We start from the raw sequence: 22,028 nt of genomic DNA, 5'->3' as shown, positions 1-22,028 counted from the left end.
CCTCCTGGGCCTGATGGGCCTCACTTCCCCTGACAGGCCCGTTCCTTATCTACAGGGGTTCCAGCCTCCTCTGCACACAGGTGTTTGCATGGACGGGATACATTTTCTACTTCCTCATTTTTAGACTTGCCCTTGGAGCTGAGCACGTAACCTTTGAACTCCATGGTCCTGTAAGCCCACCCTCTTAGACAAGTTACATTTGCCTGCCTGTAACACAGGATAATGTCTTTGTGTCTGTCTTAGCTGCAGGACTCCTCTGTACAGCTGGCCAGGGTTGCCCATGGCACAACGGTGCTGTGTTTAAGGAAGACAGCTCATTTCACATAATAGGTTGATTTTGTGTTAATAAATCTTACACATGGTAGAAATATGACTTCCTACAATGTCTCCGTGTCTTCTGACTTTCTGATGGGGTGCCAGTGTCTTAAGGAAAGGTAGAGGTCCTTTTGGGCTGGGCCGGCAGCATCTTGGTAAGGTAGTGGCAGGTGTGTGGCAGTGCCTGCTACTGTTTATTCAGCTGTCTCTAGTCTTGTTTTGAAGGAGTGGCTTGCAGAGTGCTGTGTGCACAGTGGGAAGTGAGATTGTACAGGGGGAGAAGGAGCAGGAGTCAAGCTTTCCTGAGTTCATAGCCAGGCTGCCCTGTACTTTCTGTGTGCTGGACCTGTGTTGCTTCTATTCAGTTGTGGGAACATTGCAGTAGGTTACTGATTCAGGCAGCTCTAACACTGAGAGGCATCATTCAATTGGTGTGATAAGAAGCTGGCCTGTCTTAGTTTATTTAATCTGTGTTTTTGTCTCTTTAGTGACATAGAAACTGTTAGTACTTTTTAAAATAGATGCCGTCCTACAGTGGAGAAATAGAATAATAAAACCCATTTCAGAGGATTGCTTTGAAGATTAAGAACACTTAGTGTGAGCCCTGTATGCCACTTGGAGATGGTGAGAGCTTGATGAATTTAAGCCTCCTCCTTGTCTCCTGCATCCTTTTAAAATTTTAGTTCCAGCAAGTTTTAATAGTGTGGTGGTGTCTTAGGGTTTCCATTGCTGTGAAGAGATATCATGACCATGGCAACTCTTACAAAGGAAAACATTAATTGGGGCTGGCTTATAGTTTTAGAGATTTAGTCTATTATCTCCATGGTGGCACACAGGCAGACATAGTGCTGGAGAAGGAGCTGAGAGTTCTACATCTTGATCTGCAGGCAACAGTTGCAACTGCGTGCTACGCTGAGCATAGCTTGAGCATAGGAGATCTCAAAGTCTACCTCCACAGTGACACACTTTCTCCAACAAGACCACACTTCCTCCAACAAGGCCACACCTCCTAATAGTGTCATTCCCCATGACCAAAACAGGGTCATTTTCTTTCAGACCACCACAGATGATAATGATGGTAGTGGCGGTGATGAAAGTGGTGAAGGTGGTGTTGATGCTACTGCTAATAACAGCAGTGGTGGTGCTCGTGACCATTGTGAAGATGATGTTGATGATGACAGTAGTGGTTATAGTGATGGTGTTTGTGATAAGAGTGACACTGATGATGATGATGGTGATAGTGGTGATGACAGTGACAACATGGGACATATTCACAGGAGTGAAGGAAAACACCCTAACCTCTTTTCTTCCCTTAAAGATAAAGGAAGGGTGAGGACTGGAGAGGTAACTCAGTGGTTCTGAGTGCTTGATGCTCTCTGAGAGGGCCTGCTTTCTGTTCCCAGGACCCATGTGGTAGCTCACAATCACCTGGGGATCTGATGCCCTCTTCTGACCTACAAGGGCACTGTATGCAGGTGGTATGCATATGTGTGTACATATAGGCGAAACGCTCCTCCTACACATGAAGGAAATAAAGGAAGGTGGTATTTTATGACTGGGCACTGCCTGCCGTACCAGGGAGGCAGGCGGAAGGGGGTATGATATTGCACAAATCTGCACAACATGAGACTTTGTTCATTATGTTGGATGTGACAGCAGTCTGGCTTTATGTTGATAAAATATTTCCACTCCTATTTGGGAGCTGCTAGCTTCTATGAATTTAATAACTTAAGGACGAATGAAAAGCAGGAAAACAAAAAATATAAGGGGCGTTCTTGCCACCTCTTCTCATAAGACAGACAATTCAATAGGGACTTGGCTCTGGTTGTTGAATTCTCTTGCAGTTAATACATCCAAATAGAAGATAGTTGGATAGTAGAGAGGGTGATTTATGCTAATCAAGGAGCAGAAGTGAGAGATTTTTAATGTACAGTCTTTATATGGAGTGATTTAATAACCTAGCATTGTAGCATTTTGTCTTCTTGTGGTTACTGATAAATGCTTAAGTGTTTTGCAGTCATTAATTCATCTACCTGATGGGTTCTTAATGGATCTCCATTGGTATTATCAGTAAGAGAAAGATGCTGGGCTATTGAGGCTGTGGCTACAGCTCTAGTGGAGGCAACATGAAATGTACTGGGAAGTGTGGGCTGTGCAGCTCGGAATTCAGAATCTGAATCTCTGCACCAGTTCTCAGAGATGGAGTTTAGCACAGATTGTGCCTTGGCTGTGTGCCTCTGTGAGCTGTGTTTCTTCCTACCCACAAGTCTCAGCAGTGTGCTTGAAATTAGATGGATTGTGTCACTTTTTTCTGGTCTCTATTGTCTGCTGAGAAATATGCTGTCTCCTAAATGATTTTTTTTGATAGGAAATACGTTATTTTTCCTCTCTTGCTATTTTTTAAACCACATTTCTTTATTTTTACTTCTCAAATGTTTGATTATATTTCTTGGAGTAAGTTTATTGAAGTTTATCCTGTTTGAGATTTGCTTAGCTTCTCCAGTACATTCGTTTACTTTTCTAAAAATTTAGAAGTTCTCAGTTGTCCTTTCTTACCACATTTTTTCCCAGTTTCAACATCTTTTCCTCATCCCTGGGCTCCGATAATAGAGTTTTAGCTCTGGTGCTGTGGTCCCTGGGTACTTGCGTGCTACTCACTGTCCTCTCTGGGCCTCTGATGTATCCTGCTTCTTTGCATCAGCACCACCACCTTTCCTGTTTTTTGTTTGTTTGTTTTTAAATCTTGTTTTGAGCTCACCATTGAAGGCTTTTGAATGTTATTATTTATTTATGTTTTTTTTTTTTTGTTTTTGTTTTTGTTTTTTGTTTTATTAGTAATTATAATTCTTGTGATGGAGATATTTTTTTTTTATCATTTTTTTTTATTCTTTTTTAATTAAAATTTCCAACTGCTCCCCGTTTCCCATTTCCCACCCCTCCTCCCACACATTGCCCCCTCCCCCCACTCCCCTCCCCCATCCCCACTCCTCTTCTCCTCCCCCCAGTCCATTCCCCCTCCCTCTCGATACTGAAGAGCAGTCCAAATTCCCTGCCCTACAGGAAGACCAAGGTCCTCCCACTTCCATCCAGGCCCAGGAAGGTGAGCAACAAAACAGGCTAAGCTCCCACAAAGCCAGTTCATGTATTAGGATCGAAACCTAGTGCCATTGTCCTTGGTTTCTCATCAGCCTTCATTGTCCGCCATGTTCAGAGAGTCCAGTTTCAACCCATGCTTATTCAGTCCCAGTCCAGCTGGCCTTGAAGAGCTCCCAATAGATCAGTTCCACTGTCACAGTGGGTGGGTGCACGCCTCGTGGTCCTGATTTCCTTGGTCATGTTCTCCCTCCTTCTGCTCCTCATTTGGACCTTAAGAGCTCAGACCATTGCTCCAATTTGGGTCTCTGTCTCTCTCTCTCGATCTATCGCCAGTTGAAAGTTCCTGTGCCATTCTTCTTGGCCTCTCGTCAGCTCTCATTGTCCGCCACATTCCGAGAGTCCGGTTTTATCCCATGTTTTTTCAGTAGCAGTCCAGCTGACCTTGGTGAGCTCCCAATAGATCGGCCCCAATGTCCCAGTGGTTGGGTGCACCCCTCATGGTCCTGACTTCCTTGTTCATGTTCTCTCTCCTTCTGCTCCTCATTATAACCTTGGGAGCTCAGTCCGGTGCTCCAGTGTGGGTCTCTGGCTCTATCTCCATCCATCGCTAGATGAAGGTTCTATGGCGATATGCAAGATATTCATCAGTATGATTATAGGATAGGTTCATTTCGGGTTCCCTATCCTCAGGTGCCCCAATGAACTAACTGGGGACATTGCCCTGGGCATCTGGTAGCCATTCCAAGTTCAAGTCTCTTGCCACCCCTTAGGTGGCTCCCTTACCTAAGGTATGAGTTTCCCTGCTCCCCTATCCAACCTTCCTTTATCCCCAATCACCCCGATTCCCCCATTTCCCCTCATCCTCTCCTTCACACTTTTCTCTCCCCATCACCCCTCATCCCCATCCCACCCCACCCCCAAGATTCCAATTTTTTGCCCATCAGTCATGTCTATTTCCCCTAGCTGGGAGGATATCTATATGTTTTTCCTTGGGTTTACCCTCTTGTTTAACTTCTTTAGGATCACAAATTATAGACTCAGTGGCCCCTATCCATGGCTAGAAACCAATTATGAGTGAGTACATCCCATGTTCTTCTTTTTGGGTCTGGGTTACCTCACTAAGGATCGTATTTTCTATTTCCATCCATTTGCATGCAAAATTCGAGAAGTCATTGTTTTTTACCGCAGAGTAGTACTCTAATGTGTATATATTCCACAATTTCTTCATCCATTCTTCCATTGAAGGGCATCTAGGTTGCTTCCAGGTTCTGGCTATGACAAATAATGCTGCTATGAACATAGTTGGACAAATGCTTTTGTCATATGATAGGGCATCTCTTGGGTATATTCCCAAGAGTGGTATTGCTGGGTCCAGGGGTAGGTTGATCCCAATTTTTCTGAGAAACCGCCACACTGGTTTCCAAAGTGGTTGCACAAGTTTGCAGTCCCACCAGCAATGGATGAGGGTACCCCTTTCTCCACAACCTCTCCAGCAAAGGCTATCCTTGGTGTTTTTGATTTTAGCCATTCTGACAGGTGTAAGATGATATCTCAAAGTTGTTTTGATTTGCATTTCTCTGATCGCTAAGGAGGTTGAGCATGACCTTAAGTATCTTCTGGCCATTTTAACTTCTTCTGTTGAGAATTCTCTGTTCAGTTCAGTGCCCCATTTTTTAATTGGGTTAATTATCCTTTTGAAGTCTAGTTTCTTGAGTTCTTTATATATTTTGGAGATCAGACCTTTGTCTGTTGCAGGGTTGGTGAAGATCTTCTCCCAGTCAGTAGGCTGCCTTTTTGTCTTAATGACAGTGTCCTTTGCTTTACAGAAGCTTCTCAGTTTCAGGAGGTCCCATTTATTCAATGTTGCCCTTAATGTCTGTGCTGCTGGGGTTATACATAGGAAGCGATCTCCAGTGCCCATATGTTGTAGGGTACTTCCCATTTTCTCTTCTATCAGGTTCAGTGTGTTCAGATTGATATTGAGGTCTTTGATCCATTTGGACTTGAGTTTTGTGCATGGTGATAGATATGGGTCTATTTTCATTCTTCTACAGGTTGACATCCAATTGTGCCAGCACCATTTGTTGAAGATGCTTTCTTTCTTCCATTGTATACTTTTAGCTCCTTTATCAAAAATCAGGTGTTCATAGGTTTGTGGGTTAAAATCCGGGTCTTCTATACGATTCCATTGGTCGACTTCTCTGTTTTTATGCCAGTACCACGCTGTTTTCATTACTGTAGCTCTGTAATAGAGTTTGAAGTCAGGGATGGTAATGCCTCCAGAAGTTCCTTTATTGTATAAGATTGTTTTGGCTATCCTGGGTTTTTTGTTTCTCCATATAAAGTTGATTATTGTCCTTTCAAGATCTGTGAAGAATTTTGATGGGATTTTAATGGGGATTGCATTGAATCTATAAATTGCCCTTGGTAGAATTGCCATTTTTACTATGTTGATTCTCCCAATCCAAGAGCAAGGGAGATCCTTCCATTTTCTGGTATCCTCTTCAATTTCTTTCTTCAATGCTTTAAAGTTTTTGTCAAATAGATCTTTCACTTCCTTGGTTAGAGTTACCCCAAGATATTTTATGCTGTTTGTGGCTATCGTGAAAGGTGATGATTCTCTTATTTCTCTCTCTGCTTCCAGATCCTTTGTGTATAAGAGGGCGACTGATTTTTTGGAGTTGATCTTGTATCCTGCCACATTACTAAAGGCGTTTATCAGCTGTAGGAGTTCTTTGGTGGAGTTTTTGGGGTCGCTCATGTACACTATCATATCATCTGCAAATAATGCAAGTTTAACTTCTTCCTTTCCAATTTGAATCCCCTTTATCCCCTTATGTTGTCTTATTGCTATTGCTAAAACTTCGAGAACTATATTGAAGAGGTATGGAGAGAGTGGACAGCCTTGGCGTGTTCCTGATTTTAGTGGAATGGCTTTAAGTTTCTCTCCATTTAATTTGATATTAGCTGTCGGCTTGCTGTATATAGCTTTAATTATATTTAGGTATGACCCTTGTATCCCTAATCTCTCTAAGACTTTTATCATAAAGGGATGTTGAATTTTGTCAAATGCTTTTTCAGCATCTAATGAAACGATCATATGGTTTTTTTCTTTCAGTTTATTTATATGATGGATTACATTGATAGATTTGCGTATGTTAAACCAGCCCTGCATCTCTGGTATGAAGCCTACTTGATCATAATGGATAATTTTTCTAATGTGTTCTTGGATTCGGTTTGCCAGAATTTTGTTGAGGATTTTTGCGTCGATGTTCATGAGTGAGATTGGCCTGTAATTCTCTTTCTTGGTTGGGTCTTTGTGTGGTTTTGGTATCAGAGTTACTGTAGCTTCATAAAAGGAATTTGGCAATGACTCTTCTGTTTCTATATTGTGAAATACATTAAGGAGAATAGGTATTAGGTCTTCTTGGAAGTTCTGGTAGAATTCCGCATTGAAACCATCTGGTCCTGGACTTTTTTTGGAAGGGAGGTTTTTGATAACAGCTTCTAATTCTTCACGACTAACAGGTCTATTTAGGTTGTTCACCTGGTCCTGGTTTAACTTTGGTAAATGGTATTTATCTAAAAAAGCGTCCATTTCTTTTACATTTTCCAGTTTTGTGGCATACAGGCTTTTGTAGTAAGATCTAATGATTCTCTGAATTTCCTCTGTGTCTGTGGTTATGTCTCCCTTTTCATTTCTGATCTTATTAATTTGCAAATTCTCTCTCTGCCGTTTGATTAGTTTGGATAGGGGTTTATCAATCTTGTTGATTTTCTCCAGGAACCAGCTTTTTGATTCATTGATTCTTTCAATTGTTTTCTGTGTTTCTATTTTGTTGATTTCAGCCCTCAGTTTGATTATTTCCAGTCTTCTACCCCTTCTAGGTGAGTCTGCTTCTTTTTTTTCTAGAGCTTTCAGGTGGGCTGTTAAGTCTCCAATGTGTGCTTTCTCTGTTTTCTTTAAGTGGGCAGTTAGTGCTATGAACTTTCCTCTCAGAACTGCTTTCATAGTGTCCCATAGGTTTGAGTATGTTGTTTCTTTATTTTCATTGTCTTCAAGGAAGAGTTTAATTTCTTTCTTTATTTCTTCCTTAATCCAGGTATGGTTCAGTAGTTGACTATTCAGTTTCCATGAGTTTGTAGGCTTTCTGGGGGTAGCATTGTTGCTGAATTCTAGCTTTAATCCATGGTGATCTGATAAGATACAGGTGGTTATTAATATTTTTTTGTAACTGTGGATGTTTGCTTTGTTACCGAGTATGTGGTCGATTTTTGAGAAGGTTCCATGAGCTGCAGAGAAGAAGGTATATTCTTTCCTATTTGGGTGGAATATTCTATAGATGTCTGTTAAGTCCATTTGATTCATTACCTCCATTAATTCTCTTATTTCTCTGTTAGGTTTCTGTCTACTTGACCTGTCCATTGGTGAGAGAGGAGTATTAAAGTCTCCTACTATTAATGTGTGCGGTTTGATGGCTGCCTTGAGTTTTAACAATGTTTCTTTTACGTACGTGGGTGCTTTTATATTAGGGGCATAGATATTCAGGATTGAGACTTCATCCTGATGAATTGTTCCTGTTATGAGTAGAAAATGTCCCTCTCCATCTCTCCTGATTGATTTAAGTTTGAAGTCAACTTTGTTAGAAATTAGTATGGCCACCCCTGCTTGTTTCTTAGGTCCATTTACTTGATAAGCCTTATCCCAACCCTTTACTCTGAGTAAGTGCCTGTCTTTGTGGTTGAGGTGTGTTTCTTGTAAACAGCAGAATGTTGGATCCTGTTTTCGTATCCAATCTCTTAGTCTGTGCCTTTTTATAGGAGAGTTGAGTCCATTGACATTAAGTGATATTAATGACCAGTGGTTGTTAACTCCGGTCATTTTTTAAGTTGTAAATTTTGTGTGTTCCCCTTCTTTGTGTTGCACTGGTGAAGGGTCTCTAGTTGTCTGAGATATTGTGGTCATTGTTGGACTCCTTGGTTAGTGATTTTCCTTCTATTACTTTCTGTAAGGCTGGATTTGTGGCTACGTATTGTTTAAATTTGTTTTTATCCTGGAAAATTTTGTTTTCTCCATTTATAGTGAACGAAAGCTTGGCTGGGTATAGTAGTCTGGGCTTGCATCCATGGTCTCTTAGTTTCTGCAGTACATCTATCCAGGACCTTCTGGCTTTCATGGTTTCCATAGAGAAGTCAGGTGTAAGTCTGATAGGTTTACCTTTATAAGTAACTTGGCCTTTTTCCTTTGCTGCTCTTAGTATTCTTTCTTTATTCTGTATGCTTTGTGTTTTGATTATTATATGGCGAGAGGATGTTTTTTTTTTGATCCAGCCTATTCGGTGTTCTGTATGCTTCTTGAACCTTCATAGGTATATCTTTCTTTAGGTTGGGAAAGTTTTCTTCTATAATTTTATTAAATATATTTTCTGGACCGTTGAGCTGCGCTTCTTCCCCTTCTTCTATTCCTATTATTCTTAGGTTTGGTCTTTTTATTGTGTCCCATATTTCCTGAATGTTTTGTGATGAGAATTTGTTGGCCTTGCTGTTTTCTTTGATCAGCGTGTTTATTTTCTCTATGGTATCTTCAGAATCTGAGATTCTTTCTTCTATCTCTTGTATTCTGTTGGTTATGCTTGCTTCTGTAGTCTCTATTCGTTTACCTAGATTTTCCCTGTCCAGCTGGCCTTCTGTTTGTGTTTTCTTCTTTGCCTCCATTTCAGTTTTTAAGTCTTGTACTGTTTCCATTATCTGTTTGATTGTTTTTCCTTGGTTTCCTAGGGTATCATTCACTGATTTACTCAATTCTTCAAACTTTCTGTTATACTTCTCATCCATTTCTATAAGGGCATTTTTTACATGTTGTTTAAGGGCGTCAATCACTTTCATAAAGTCAATTTTATCTACCTCTTCATGATTAAGGTGTTCATGTCCACCTGTTGGGAGGTCGCTGGGTTCTGGTGGTTTCATATAGTTTTTCAGATTGTTAGGTGAATTCTTGCATTGGCGCCTGCCCATCTCTTTCTCTGAATGCTCCCCTCTGGATGTTCTTTTACCGGATCAGGTCTCCTTGCCTACTGATGTACCTTCCCAGTGATGGCTCTCTGCAGTGCTAGCTCTCCTGGTGTTCTAGTGATGTCTCTCCTTGCTTGTTGCAGGCAGGCCAGTGAAACAAAGGAAGTCTCGCCTGCCTACTTGCCCTGAGGATTTGCCCCCAGCGCCAGACAGACTGAGCTGGATGGTGTTATGTGCCCAAAGAGGAAAGGGGGCAGAAGGAAGAAGGGTTCTGGATGCAAGCTGGGTGGGACAAGAAGAGAGAGAAGGTGTGCGGGGTATAGAGCCCCTGCAGGGAGCCCAGGGAGTATAGGGAGGGGGATGAGGAACTTCAGAGTTCCCTTTCCAGGGCTGCTTCCACTGCCGCTGGTCACAAACTCACCGCATTGCTGTCTCTCCCGGTGCCGAGATCAGATCTCCATGCAGGTTGGGTAGTTCGTAAACAAAGCGCCTACCTTGGTTGGTGCAGGCGGGCCAGTGAGACAAAGGAGGTCTCGCCTGCCTATTTGCCCTGAGGATTTGCCCCCAGCGCCAGACAGACTGAGCTGGATGGTGTTATGTGCCCAAAGAGGAAAGGGGACAGAAGGAAGAAGGGTTCTGGATGCAAGCTGGGTGGGACAAGAAGAGAGAGGCAGTATGGGGGGGTAGAGCCCCTGCAGGGAGCCCGGGGAGTATAGGGAGGGGGATGAGGAACTTCAGAGTTCCCTGTCCAGGGCTGCTTCCGCCTCCGCTGGTCACAAACTCACCGCACTGCTGTCTCTCCTGGTGCCGAGATCAGATCTCCTTGCAGGTTGGGTAGTTCGTAAACAAAGCGCCTACCTTGGTTGGTGCAGGCGGGCCAGTGAGACAAAGGAGGTCTCGCCTGCCTGCTTGCCCTGAGGATTTGCCCCCAGCGCCAGACAGACTGAGCTGGATGGTGTTATGTGCCCAAAGAGGAAAGGGGACAGAAGGAAGAAGGGTTCTGGGTGCAAGCTGGGTGGGACAAGAAGAGAGAGGCAGTATGGGGGGGTAGATCCCCTGCAGGGAGCCCGGGGAGTATAGGGAGGGGGATGAGGAACTTCAGAGTTCCCTGTCCAGGGCTGCTTCCGCCTCCGCTGGTCACAAACTCACAGCACTGCTTTCTCTCCTGGTGCCGAGATCAGATCTCCTTGCAGGTTGGGTAGTTTGTAAACAAAGCGCCTACCTTGGTTGGTGCAGGCGGGCCAGTGAAGCAAAGGAGGTCTCGCCTGCCTGCTTACCCTGAGGATTTGCCCCCAGCGCCAGACAGACTGAGTTGGATGGTGTTATGTGCCCAAAGAGGAAAGGGGGCAGAAGGAAGAAGGGTTCTGGATGCAAGCTGGGTGGGACAAGAAGAGAGAGACAGTATGCGGGGTATAGAGCCCCTGCAGGGAGCCCAGGGAGTATAGGGAGGGGGATGAGGAACTTCAGAGTTCCCTTTCCAGGGCTGCTTCCGCTGCCGCTGGTCACAAACTCACCGCACTGCTGTCTCTCCTGGTGCCGAGATCAGATCTCCATGCAGGTTGGGTAGTTCGTAAACAAAGCGCCTACCTTGGTTGGTGCAGGCGGGCCAGTGAGACAAAGGAGGTCTCGCCTGCCTATTTGCCCTGAGGATTTGCCCCCAGTGCCAGACAGACTGAGCTGGATGGTGTTATGTGCCCAAAGAGGAAAGGGGACAGAAGGAAGAAGGGTTCTGGGTGCAAGCTGGGTGGGACAAGAAGAGAGAGGCAGTATGGGGGGTAGAGCCCCTGCAGGGAGCCCGGGGAGTATAGGGAGGGGGATGAGGAACTTCAGAGTTCCCTGTCCAGGGCTGCTTCCGCCTCCGCTGGTCACCTTATTTATGTTTTTTTTTGGTAGTAGTTGCTTTAGTTTTCTGGTCTAAACTTTCCAGTGGTATTCCTTTACTTTGTCTATCAACGAGGAACCCCGCAGTTCAATTTGCTTTTGAAGACATTTTTTTTTCTTGTGATGGTTGCTTTAGTCCTCATCAAATCATCCTGCTGTTTGTGTCATCTTGATGTCTGTTCATGGCCTTCTGTCCTTCCACATACTTTTCCCCTGCTTCTTGATGAGTCACGGGGGAGTGAACGGTGACTGAATCCGGCTGTCTGAGGTGTGAAATCCTGGGTCTTACATACTCTGCCTTGACTGGCTCCCTTGGCTCTGTTGTAGAGGGTGATACCTTGTTACTTCCAGTGGACTTGAACTCATCCTTCCTGCTGCTGCTTTTGACACGGGGCTGGATCTTAGAGTTCAGGCTCCCCCTGGGCTGGGTGTGGGAGTGCCGGCTCCAGTGTGCTGGATGGTGGTGTCTAGACTTCCACTAAGCTGGGTGATGGAGTCCAGACTCCATGTTACCTGCATTGACTCTTGGGAGAGCTGGTGGAATTTAGGTCCTTACTGACTCTTACAACACTCGATAGGACAGTGGAATCTAGGCTCTTGAGTGCCTCTGCTGCTGTATCAAGACCGTCCAGGGCTAGTAGGGCTGACAGATCTCAGTGCTTCTTCTCCTGTAGCACTTAAGTGGAGTGAGGGCTGGCATGTCCTTATGGCTAGATGCTTGTGAGAGTTCTGGTTCCCTCTCAACCTTTGAATATGGGAGGGGGCCAGGGCCACTGTTTACTGAGGGGTTTGGTTATGTGGGGTAGAGAGTGCCTGTTTTGCTTCTTTAGCACTTGCTTGTCCTTTGGATGGAAAATAGGCTTGGGCTGTCGTTTCCAGATCTATAACCTCTTCAGCTCCAGGCTAGTTGCAGGAGGCAGGACAAAATCCAAAGCATGTCACTCCTCTGCTGTTTCCCAGGTCCCATGGTTGCGAGCTGGCCTGTCTCAAGTGTGAGTTTCCCTGTGTTTATTTTATCTGCAGTACTCTGTGCTTTAGCTAGTCCTAGAGAGAAGAAAGAGTTCATCTACCCCATCCGTCTGGGACCCTTGGCTGCAGTGTTTGGAATGGCAGGTGTGTACTGGGCTGCCTCTGGCGAAGGGTGTATGTCTGTGCAGGATGCCCTAGCATGGCCACTCCCCATATTCTGACTCCAGCTTCTGTATCTCCTCAGTGTGCCTTGGGCCTCTCACCTGCCATGCCTTGTCTTGCCCCTAGCTGGCCTTAAGGTTTTTTTCATTTTGGTCACTTTAACGTGGATAAAATCAATTTCAGGAGAGTTCGGAGTCCAGGGTGTTGAGAAGGTGCCAGCAGTTTTCACCCTCTCGTCATGGTCTGGGTTGTCAGAGTCTGGCTTCATTAGGCGGCGAGACTCTTGCTGAGAAGCATGTCAGCCTGGTAGTGCCCTGCAGGAGAGTGTAGGATGTAGAAACTGGCCATGTACTGAGTGTTGCCCCAGGCACATGTGTATGTCTGCCTCCTGAGAGTCCTGAGCTCTGTTCTACTCAGGGTTCACAACCTGAGTTAGATGAAACAGACTCAGGCATTCTGCGCCACCTGCCTCCAGCCTTTTGCATGTTTCAGTCCTGCCTATAGATGCAGGAACCCTGACATCCAGTCCTGAGCAGCTTCACAAAATAGCTTACAGTTCCTTTATACCTCATGTTGTGGTGACCCCCCAACCACAAAATTATTATGTTGTTACTTCATAGGTGTAATTTTCTATCATTATGAAAAGTAATATAAAATGTCTGATATGCAGGATATCTGATATGCCACCCCTGTGACCCACAGGGGTCATGACACACAGGTTGAGAAGCATTAGTGTAGACAGTCACAATCTGAGGCTATTTCTGTAAGGAAGAGTATTGTGAGATTTTAACCAGGGCTCCTGACTCCACTGTCCATGCCAGCGAAAGCCAGTGTCTCTTCTGCCTTTCCCCATGCTGTGTCTAGAGCTGGAGTGGTCATGGGGGCCTTTTAAGGATGGAAAAGGCCTTTATCGATATGAGGTGGACCCTCCCTTAGTCTCTGTCTGACTCTTGTGTCTGATACACAGTAGGTCTGAAGGAGATGTATCAGGCACTCAGTGATTCTATTGACTCTAAATCTGCTTATGTCTGTTTCACAGTGAACATAAATTCATATTCTTATTTCAGTAGTAAATGACATCATTAGGACAGAGGCTAGCATAAGAACCAAGACCACAGATGCCAGAACCCTGTTCTGTTCTAGTTATGCTGAATGGAGTTAAAAGGAACAAGAGCACAAAGTGTTAGATAGTGTGCTAGGCGCCAGCATATTCTTCACATTGATTACATCCTGTGACTTCAGCCCATGGCTCCACTAATGCTTTGTCATCTGCTGGGACCCCAGACTCACAATCTAGTTCATGGTCATCTGGGAGGTCTGGGGCAGAGTCCTCAGGGTCCCCAGGGCAGGTAGGCCAGACGTCCACAGAGGACCTGATTGGCCCTTAGCTTAGAAACGAGGAATTATTTTTTTCCAGCATCTTAAGGGTTTCCTCTGTAACAGTGCAGAGTAACTGCCTCCAGCCAACAGATAATTCAGGGGAATTGCATGCTCATACTCCAGACTGCTGTGGGTCTCCTTGTGCTGAGCATGTCATTTTCTCTCTGAGCTCTTTTGTTAAGGAGGAGAGCATAGTAATTGGACCCCAGAATGTACCCAAATTATCACATCTTCATCAGAGCCAGCTGACAGCATAATTATGACTATATTTCAGGATATAAGATACACTTTTTCATATCTGGCTACTGTAGAAAGAAAAGTGGCTTTCCTATTGTTATTTTGGTGTATTAATAATCCTTAGCATTCAGGGGGTACAGCATTGTACAGCACCCCTTATAATATGCTTTGACACTTTGGTCTTCATGCATGGCTTTACAAACATCTCCAAGAAGTCACTGTCTATGTTGGAGGCCTGTGTTCCAGAGGGCATGCCCTGTGCTCTGTCCTGGGTGTCTGGGGCAGGCAGTCATTGAAGACACAAATATGTTGGTAGTAGCAAAGCGGAGACCGTCACCTGCCTGCCCTTTGTCCTTCATTTCCCATCTGTAGTAATGCCCTGCCTGGCGTGTGTTTCTTCTCTGCAGATCTGTATGTTCCTCATGTACCTTCTCTGCTCCTGACACCCCTTTAGTGGCCTCCTCTATCGTGCCAGCATTTTCTGTTTCCTCATGCAGCTCAGGCTGTTGCTGATTGCCGGTAGAGTAGGCGAACAAATCTATCCCCCACCCCTGGTGTGGTGGGCCAGGTGGAGCTCAGCAGGGCAGGACTTCAGGGTGTGGGTGCTACCAAGGCCCTCTCTGGTGCTGTCATACAAAAAAATATTGTCGTATTTATTTAATCTCCACATGATGTTTGCTGTGCCTTTGAGCTGAGACCTGAGAAAGGCCTTATAATAACTCTGGGTCCCTAGCCATTCTCCTCTGCTAAATGTCATAAGGTTCTCAGTCTACTGAGAACATCTGTGAAATGACATTATAATATTAGTCTAGTAGAGGCCTGTGGGAAGTGACACCATTGCAAACTATAAAAACCAGTGGTTCTGTGTTGTCTGTGTCATAGTTGTATTCGGGTACCTCTTGGCAGGCCTGGGCCTAGATTCATCTTTGATTGCCCAGATCAGACCAGGGCTTGTCAATGGCCTGTGGGTGACACGTTAGTTAGGCACTGTGTGTTTAAATTTGTTTCTAACGTGAATGGGTTTAGTCTGTAACACTTTAGCTGTAACTTTGTGGAGCTCAGCTCATGGTTTCTAGCCACACATATCCATGCCTCCTGAGGTGTCTGCGAAGGAAAGATAAGTGTGCAGGAGGCTGATGGCAGTGCATACGGCAGTTCTCTCTGTTTGTTTGGTTTTTTATTTTTATATTTATTTATTTATTTATTTATTTATTTATTGCTCTTTGGAGTAATCACTGTTTATGTGACAGAGAAATAACAATGTGTTTTTTTTTCTTACAGAAAATACAGCCATCTTCATGTGTAAATGTTGTAACCTTTTCTCACCAAATCAGTCGGAACTCCTGACCCACGTTTCTGAGAAGCATAGTGAAGAAGGGGTCAATGCAGATGATGTCATCATTCCCCTCAGGCCTCTGAATACTCCTGAAACCCCCAACCCAAGCAAGGGCGGAGATGGTAAGGACAGCAGGCATGCTGGGCAGGGACTTGTGATACAGGAACACTCTAGATTACTGTGGGGCCAGCTCTCCGGTTTATGGTGAAGCAGAAACTTAGAAAATCCAACTGGAGCCGCGTCATTGTTTGAATGTAGTTCTTGTGAAAGATCAGATCTTTGAATTTCCTACCTAGTAGCTCTGTAGGTGTCCCTCTAATACCTGGTCAATGATGTGTGTGTGTGTGTGTGCGCGCGCGCGCGCGCACACGCGCGCGCATACATGTGTATATATGTGGATATGTGTGTGTGGATACGTGTATACATCTGTGTATATATGTATGTGTGTGGATGTGTGTATATATGTATGTGTATATATTCATATATGTGTGTGCATGTATAGGTGTGTGTGTATGAGGCAGGTTCTAATGGAATAAAAACAGGAGTCTAAGCTCAGACAACTGTGGGTGAATTCAGCTTTGGTACCCATCAGCCGAATTATTTAAAGCAAATGAAGTTTCTTTTCTAATCCTTACTTTACTTACCTGAGAAGTGAAGATAGGTATTCCTATCAAGACAGAGAATGTACCTCCTGTACATAGGGTCCTGCACAGATGAGGATGAAGGGAGGTGTTGCTGTACACTATCAATTAATTGCTATCTATAGTCTTGGAAATGGTGTCTCCAAAGCTGTATTAAAAACCTAGAGGAAGGTTCAGATTGTGACTCCTGGAGTCACACAGCATCCTTCAGGTTCACCGTCAGTGAGTGGAGATACATCTGTCTGCAGCTGCTCTACTCTCTTTCTGAATGAGATCAGCTACAGCAGGTGCCATGGATTAGGGAAGCCATCCAGGCACTGTAATTAGGTCCCCGCAGACGATAAGGAAAAGATATAGTACAGGAGGAACAGCTGCAAACAAGACGCAGAAAAATTCCCCACAAAACCCTTTATAGCAGCCAGTCTCCTGAGTAGAAGCCCAGGCTGGGTGGTAAATGTCCCATGGAGGGCTTCATTAGCCACTCTCACCATACATTTGCTCCTTCCTGGGAATATTCAGGCTCGCATTCAAAACTGTCTGGCTTATTGATCATCTGTCGGACACTGTTAACAAGGGGAGACTCCAGACAAAAACTGTTTGGTTAATAAGTCCCTCTGGCCAAGGCCTAGGGTGCTGGAATAAATATATGTCTGACAGATGATTAAGTTGTTGAGACGCTGGAAAGTTTTCTTCGTTGCTGTTTGTGTTGCATGGTGAGAAACTAAGAAAATTCAGCACCTGAAGTGGGCAGAGGAGGAGGAGGAGGAATTCTGTCAGGTCAGTGTCGTCACTGCTGCCCATAGCTGCTGCTGTAAGCCTGTGCTGCATCTGTCTCCACCCTCAAAGGCTTTGGGGCAGACTGTCCTCCCTCCCACAGAAAAGCAAGTCCGTGGAAAGGCATCTGTAATCACTTCACAACCTGCAGGGAACTGGGTTCTTGGCTTTGAAGAAAAAGGGGAAAGCTTTCATGGGCTCTAAGACACCCTCTCCCCAGCACAGGGAGCTCCAGGCCCCACCCTTTCCCTGCCACGAGGAGTGCTGACCCCCAGGGAGGAGCTACTAGGAAAGAGGTCATCTGCAGAAGCATTTTCCAGCTGAGCCTGCTGAGTGAGGCCTCCCAGGAGAGGCTCCAGTTTGGGATGACTGTTTGGAAACAGAAATGACCTCAGGAAAATGGGCAGTTTCCTTATCCAACTCATCTGACAGACAGGAGTCACTGGGTTAACATGGCCAGCATGTGAGAGTTGCTTTTGCAAAGGTTATAGTTCTTTTCCATTAGCGTTGCTTAAAGTGAAATGGAACATGAATCAGACAGGGAACAACTTTGCATTTCTGTTTCTTTTATAAACAAGAAGTAGGAAAATGATAGTAAAGCCCTGTGCTTACAGGGAGTTCTCTCTCTCTCTCTCTCTCTCTCTCTCTCTCTCTGTGTGTGTGTGTGTGTTGGGTGTTTTGTGAGATGTATATTCTGATTTCTGCCCTTCCCCTCCTGACCTAATGAGGTGACCCATCTTTGACCCTCAACCCTTACAACTGCTCCCTCCTGCCTTTCTTTCCTTTTTTATCACCTGAAGTCTAGCCTCTGAGGAGCCAACACTTGACAGGCAAAGGTCAACCTTCTGCCTGGGAAGCTGGATCCCCAAAGATGGCTTTGTCCCACTTGCTCACTCCTGCATATATTCCTTGACCTTAATCAGTTTGGGTTGACCTGGAAGGACTTGGTGCTAGCCATGTGTTGGTTTAGAACCCTTCCTCTGGGCTCTAGAACCCCACTCTGAGTCAGATCAGTCCTCCTGTCTGTGTGTTCACTGTGTCTGTGATGCTTCTCTCTCTTAACTCAAGGATGACTTTAGGCCATTCATCTCTTGGGGATGTCTTCCTCCCCAAGTGCCAGATGATTGTGACCATTTGAAGTGGTCATCTTCTATTTTCTTGATGTTGGCTTTGCTGCCTTCCCTGTCTCATAGAGGATCAGCTCCATCCCACCTGTCTCTTCTCAGGAAACATCACTAGGAACCAACAGAATATAAATTAAAATGATATTAAAATTAAATTGAATTTTTTTATTATCAAATTGGTGAAAGCTCTTAAGCATATAATAGTATTCTTGGCTGATGTGAGGATGGAAAGAGTAGAAGCTTCTAGATCCTGGTAGAATGTGAATGGGCAAACTGTTTCAGAGGGCATTCTGATAGAACCTTTTAAAATTCTAAATGAGTACCCCCGCTTCTCTGCCCAAGCAGAGCCTGCATAAACACACAGTATAAAACGTTCAAGCTACATTGTCTATAAGTTGGAGAGAAGAGATAGGCTGTCCAGAAAAGTTAAGTGAATTAGATATATTTTCCGTAGAAGGAAATACCACACAGACATAAAAAGAACGAGGAGAAATGCTAATAATAAATATTTGAAGTTTACAAACTGAGCATGCATGAGCTTTTCTTTGTGCCTTTATATTCACTTTAGTGTTTTCCATGCTTTTGTTTCTTTCTATACATTTCAAGTTTTTTTATGACCTATTTTTTAGTCTGCTAATTCTATTTATACCTGCACTTTTTGAGATAAAACTGACATAAAGTTTTACCATATTAGCAGCCTTGGAGCATAAATTTCCACGGTTTTAAGCGTGGTTAAAATGTGTGCACTCTAACAATTACTTAATTCTAGAACATTCTCATCACTGTGAAGCAAAACTAAACCAGCACTTGTACCCACTAAGCAATCATATTTTCCTTTCCTCTTATGCCCTGGAGCTCCCTGACTGACCTTGTGTCCCTGTGGATGGCCATGCTCTGTATGTTTCATAGATACAGTAGTCATAAAGCATGACCTTCTGTATTTGGCTCCTTTTACTTCTGTGATTTTTTTCATGATTTATCCATGTGGTAGTATGTGCCAGTTCATTTCTTTTCATGGATCAAATGCATTTCAGAGCATGGATATACTATACTTGGTCAGTTTATTCATTGCTAATGGACATTTAGCTTGAGTATATACCTAGGAATGGAATGGCTGGGTTATGTAATTCTGTGTTTAAACTTTTTGTATGTGTGTGTGTGTGTGTTTCTGTGTGTGCATGCGGAGGCCACAGCAAGATGTTATTTTTTCCTCCCTCACTCTCTGTTTTATTGTTTTGAGACAGGCCTCTCATTGTGAGCTCAGCATTTTGGTTAGGCTGGCTGGCTGGCCAATAAACTCTCAGGATCCACCTGTCTCCACCTTCTATTACATATGTAGTGCAGTGTAAGATTAGCAGCAGTAACATTAGACAGAACAATTAAGATGATGGTCTCTACTAAAATTGCCAGCATGGCTAATCTTATATTTTGGGGTCATTTTTAAGTAAAATAAAGATTGCTTAAACATAAGCACTCCAATACCTGAAGTAGTTGCTCTCATGACCCAGATGACCCAGATGGCTAACAGTAGGTAGTGTATACAGTGTGTGTATGCTCAGCAAATGATGATGCCTGGAGATTTCACTATGCTGTGGGTTTGTTTCACTCTGGAATTGCTCATTTGATATGTTTGGATCAGAGTTGGTCATGAATAATGGTGATTATAAAAAGCGAAACTTTTTATGCCGAGGAAGGTCAGCAGCACAGGCAGTCTCACCACTGAGCTGCTATTGTGTGGCATTCTCGTATATGTATATATCTAGATATAGAATTTACTTCTGACTTAAATTCTTCTCTAGTATGTTTGTCCTTTTCTTTTGTATTTAGTAGAAGATTAATTGCTTGTATAGTTTAATTTTAAAAACGATTTCCTAAGACTTTAATTAAAACCAGGTTCTTACAAGGAGAGAATCTCTTCCTGAATCTTTTATTAGGAGCCCCATGTTCTCTTTCTGTAGGCCCATATTTCTATATGGCATGGCAGCCAAGCCATCAAGCCATAGGCCACACCTGAGATGGGTCACCTATCCTGCCAGGCAGGCTGTCGCTAACCTAACAAAAGGCCAGGATGTTTTGCTTCTTTCTTTGTAATTTAGAGGATGCCTTATAGAGATGCTGATTCAAGCCTAGTGACAGTGAGCTTACAGAGCAGACAGGTAGTTGTGGACTTGAGGAAAAGCCATTCACCTGGTTCTAGGAGACAGAATGCTAATGTATTTCCCTGAAGTTAAGTTTTGGTATAATGGCTGTTTGGAGAATAAATGAACAGGAATTCTTCGGGATGTGAACTCAGGACTTCATGAGGGACCACTGAGAATCTCCCTCCTGATAAAGCTATGTGAGTCGTGTCTTTATTTCCGTGCCTCCACGCCAGTCCAGAGAGATAGTTTATGTTGGGATCTGGTCAAGAGAAATAATTGAGAGTCCGGGCTAGCACCGGACCCCGACATCTTTCTCCCTGTGAAAGTCCATAAAATCTGATGCTTGTCCAGGTTTAGTTTCTCTCTGATGGCTTCCACTCAGGCTTGTTTAACCTTCACACTTCATTTTAACTGGAAAGATACTTGAAATAGTTTAATTAAAATTTTAAGTGCGTAATAATTGATTTATTGTCTTTCTCTACCGTTATAACATGAAGGTCCCTAAATGCTTTCGTTTATTTTGATAGCCTTTAATCTTCTTTGCTCCAGAGGTCTGGTCTGCGAATGACCTTTCCCTTTCTTCCTTTCACAGCTCAAGTCTCCAGCTGTGAGCAAAACAAAAACTGCCAAGTAGATCAAGTTCATTCTCTTTGGTGTGTGTGCGTGTGCACATGAATGTGACATATGGTTTGGTGGTGTGTGTGTTGGTACTTGTGTGCATGCAGAGTTGGGTATTTGCGGTTTTTTTTTTTTTTTTTTTTTTTTTGGTTTTTTGAAACAGGGTTTCTCTGTAGCTTTGGTTCCTGTCCTGGAACTAGCTCTTGTAGACCAGGCTGTTCTTGAACTCACAGATTAAAGACATGTGCCACCACCGCCCGGCCATTGTGCTCATTTCATGATGAAGAACTTACGGGTTTGGGGTGTATTGTTGGTAGATCCCTCTGTAGGATCTCCTTCCCTTTCCTTTTCATCTTTCCTTTTTTTCCACTTGTGTATCCACCCCCCATTGACCTTGGCTCTGCTTTGTGCCTGGTTGCTATGGTAGGTGCTGAGGGGTCCCAGGTGCCGTGCCTGTTAGCTTTTCCTCCTGGTGGATGATAAGTACTCATGAGCTTTTGGGGTGCTAAGTCTGGGGTACTCAAGTGGGGACCATGTGCTCTGGGTCAAGGGTAAAAGATGGCTTTCTAGGGAAGTTGACGTCAGAAACTTTAGACCTGTTTTGTTGTCTTTTCTGAACATTTTCAACAGATAAGGCCATTTTGATGTATGAGTTATTTGCTCTAACATGGTTGTGAAATTCCCTGAGTAAGATAGTTCTGTTCACATCTCACCTTTGCCACCTACTAATTCCGTGACCTTGGGTCATATTAACTAATTGTTGCAAGTATCAATTTTTTTTGAAACCCATGGATTTTTATCTATTTTGTCATATATGTGTGCGAGAGTGATTGTATGTAAAACTATCTGTACACCACATGTGTGCTGGTATGAACAGAAACCAGAAAAGGACATCAGATTCCCTGGAACTAGAGTCAGAAGTTGTTGTGAGCCACCCCATGTGGGTGCTAGGAAACAAACTATAAGAAGTTGCGAACGAATACTCTTAAGCACCGATCCATCTCTCCACCCTGTCTCAGTGTTCTTGACTGTGTAATTGGGATGGGGCTAATGTAGTACCTGGTGATTAAATGAAGGAGTGCCTGTGAGGTGCTCAGCATGGTGCCTTCGGTGCTCATGCCTCGGCATCATTAGCTTCGCTGCCATTTCCACAGTATGGCTGATAAACCTGCAGGGAGAAAAGAGCTCTGGCCTTTGGCCTCCGGTGCCTCAGCTGTGCTGTAGAACAGGGCACAGTCTTTCCCCACAGAGGGGTATGGCATTGTTCAGAAACCTAAAAGGCTTACACTCCCTGGGTTCTGATAAATAATTCATTGTCTCCCCTCTTGCTTCCTGGGCTTTG

General features: G+C 44.1%; 1 protein-coding gene across 3 annotated transcripts in view; it reads left to right on the top strand.

The window, feature by feature from the left end:
* Zfat (zinc finger and AT-hook domain containing) overlaps nt 1–22,028 on the top strand; it is a 170,288-nt gene that overhangs the window by 20,789 nt on the left and 127,471 nt on the right. For 2 of the 3 annotated variants that reach the window (XM_057792636.1, XM_057792634.1), the window contains exon 2: nt 15,334–15,510. In XM_057792636.1, coding sequence (XP_057648619.1) covers nt 15,334–15,510 — 177 coding nt within the window. Of the gene's footprint in view, nt 1–12,311; nt 12,418–15,333; nt 15,511–22,028 lie in introns of those variants that run through there. The other variant, XM_057792635.1, reaches the window with a different exon arrangement.

This window comes from Chionomys nivalis, chromosome 17, assembly GCF_950005125.1.
Source record: "Chionomys nivalis chromosome 17, mChiNiv1.1, whole genome shotgun sequence".
Classification (NCBI taxonomy): Eukaryota; Metazoa; Chordata; class Mammalia; order Rodentia; family Cricetidae; genus Chionomys; species Chionomys nivalis.
This window is presented reverse-complemented; position numbering and strand designations above follow the sequence as displayed.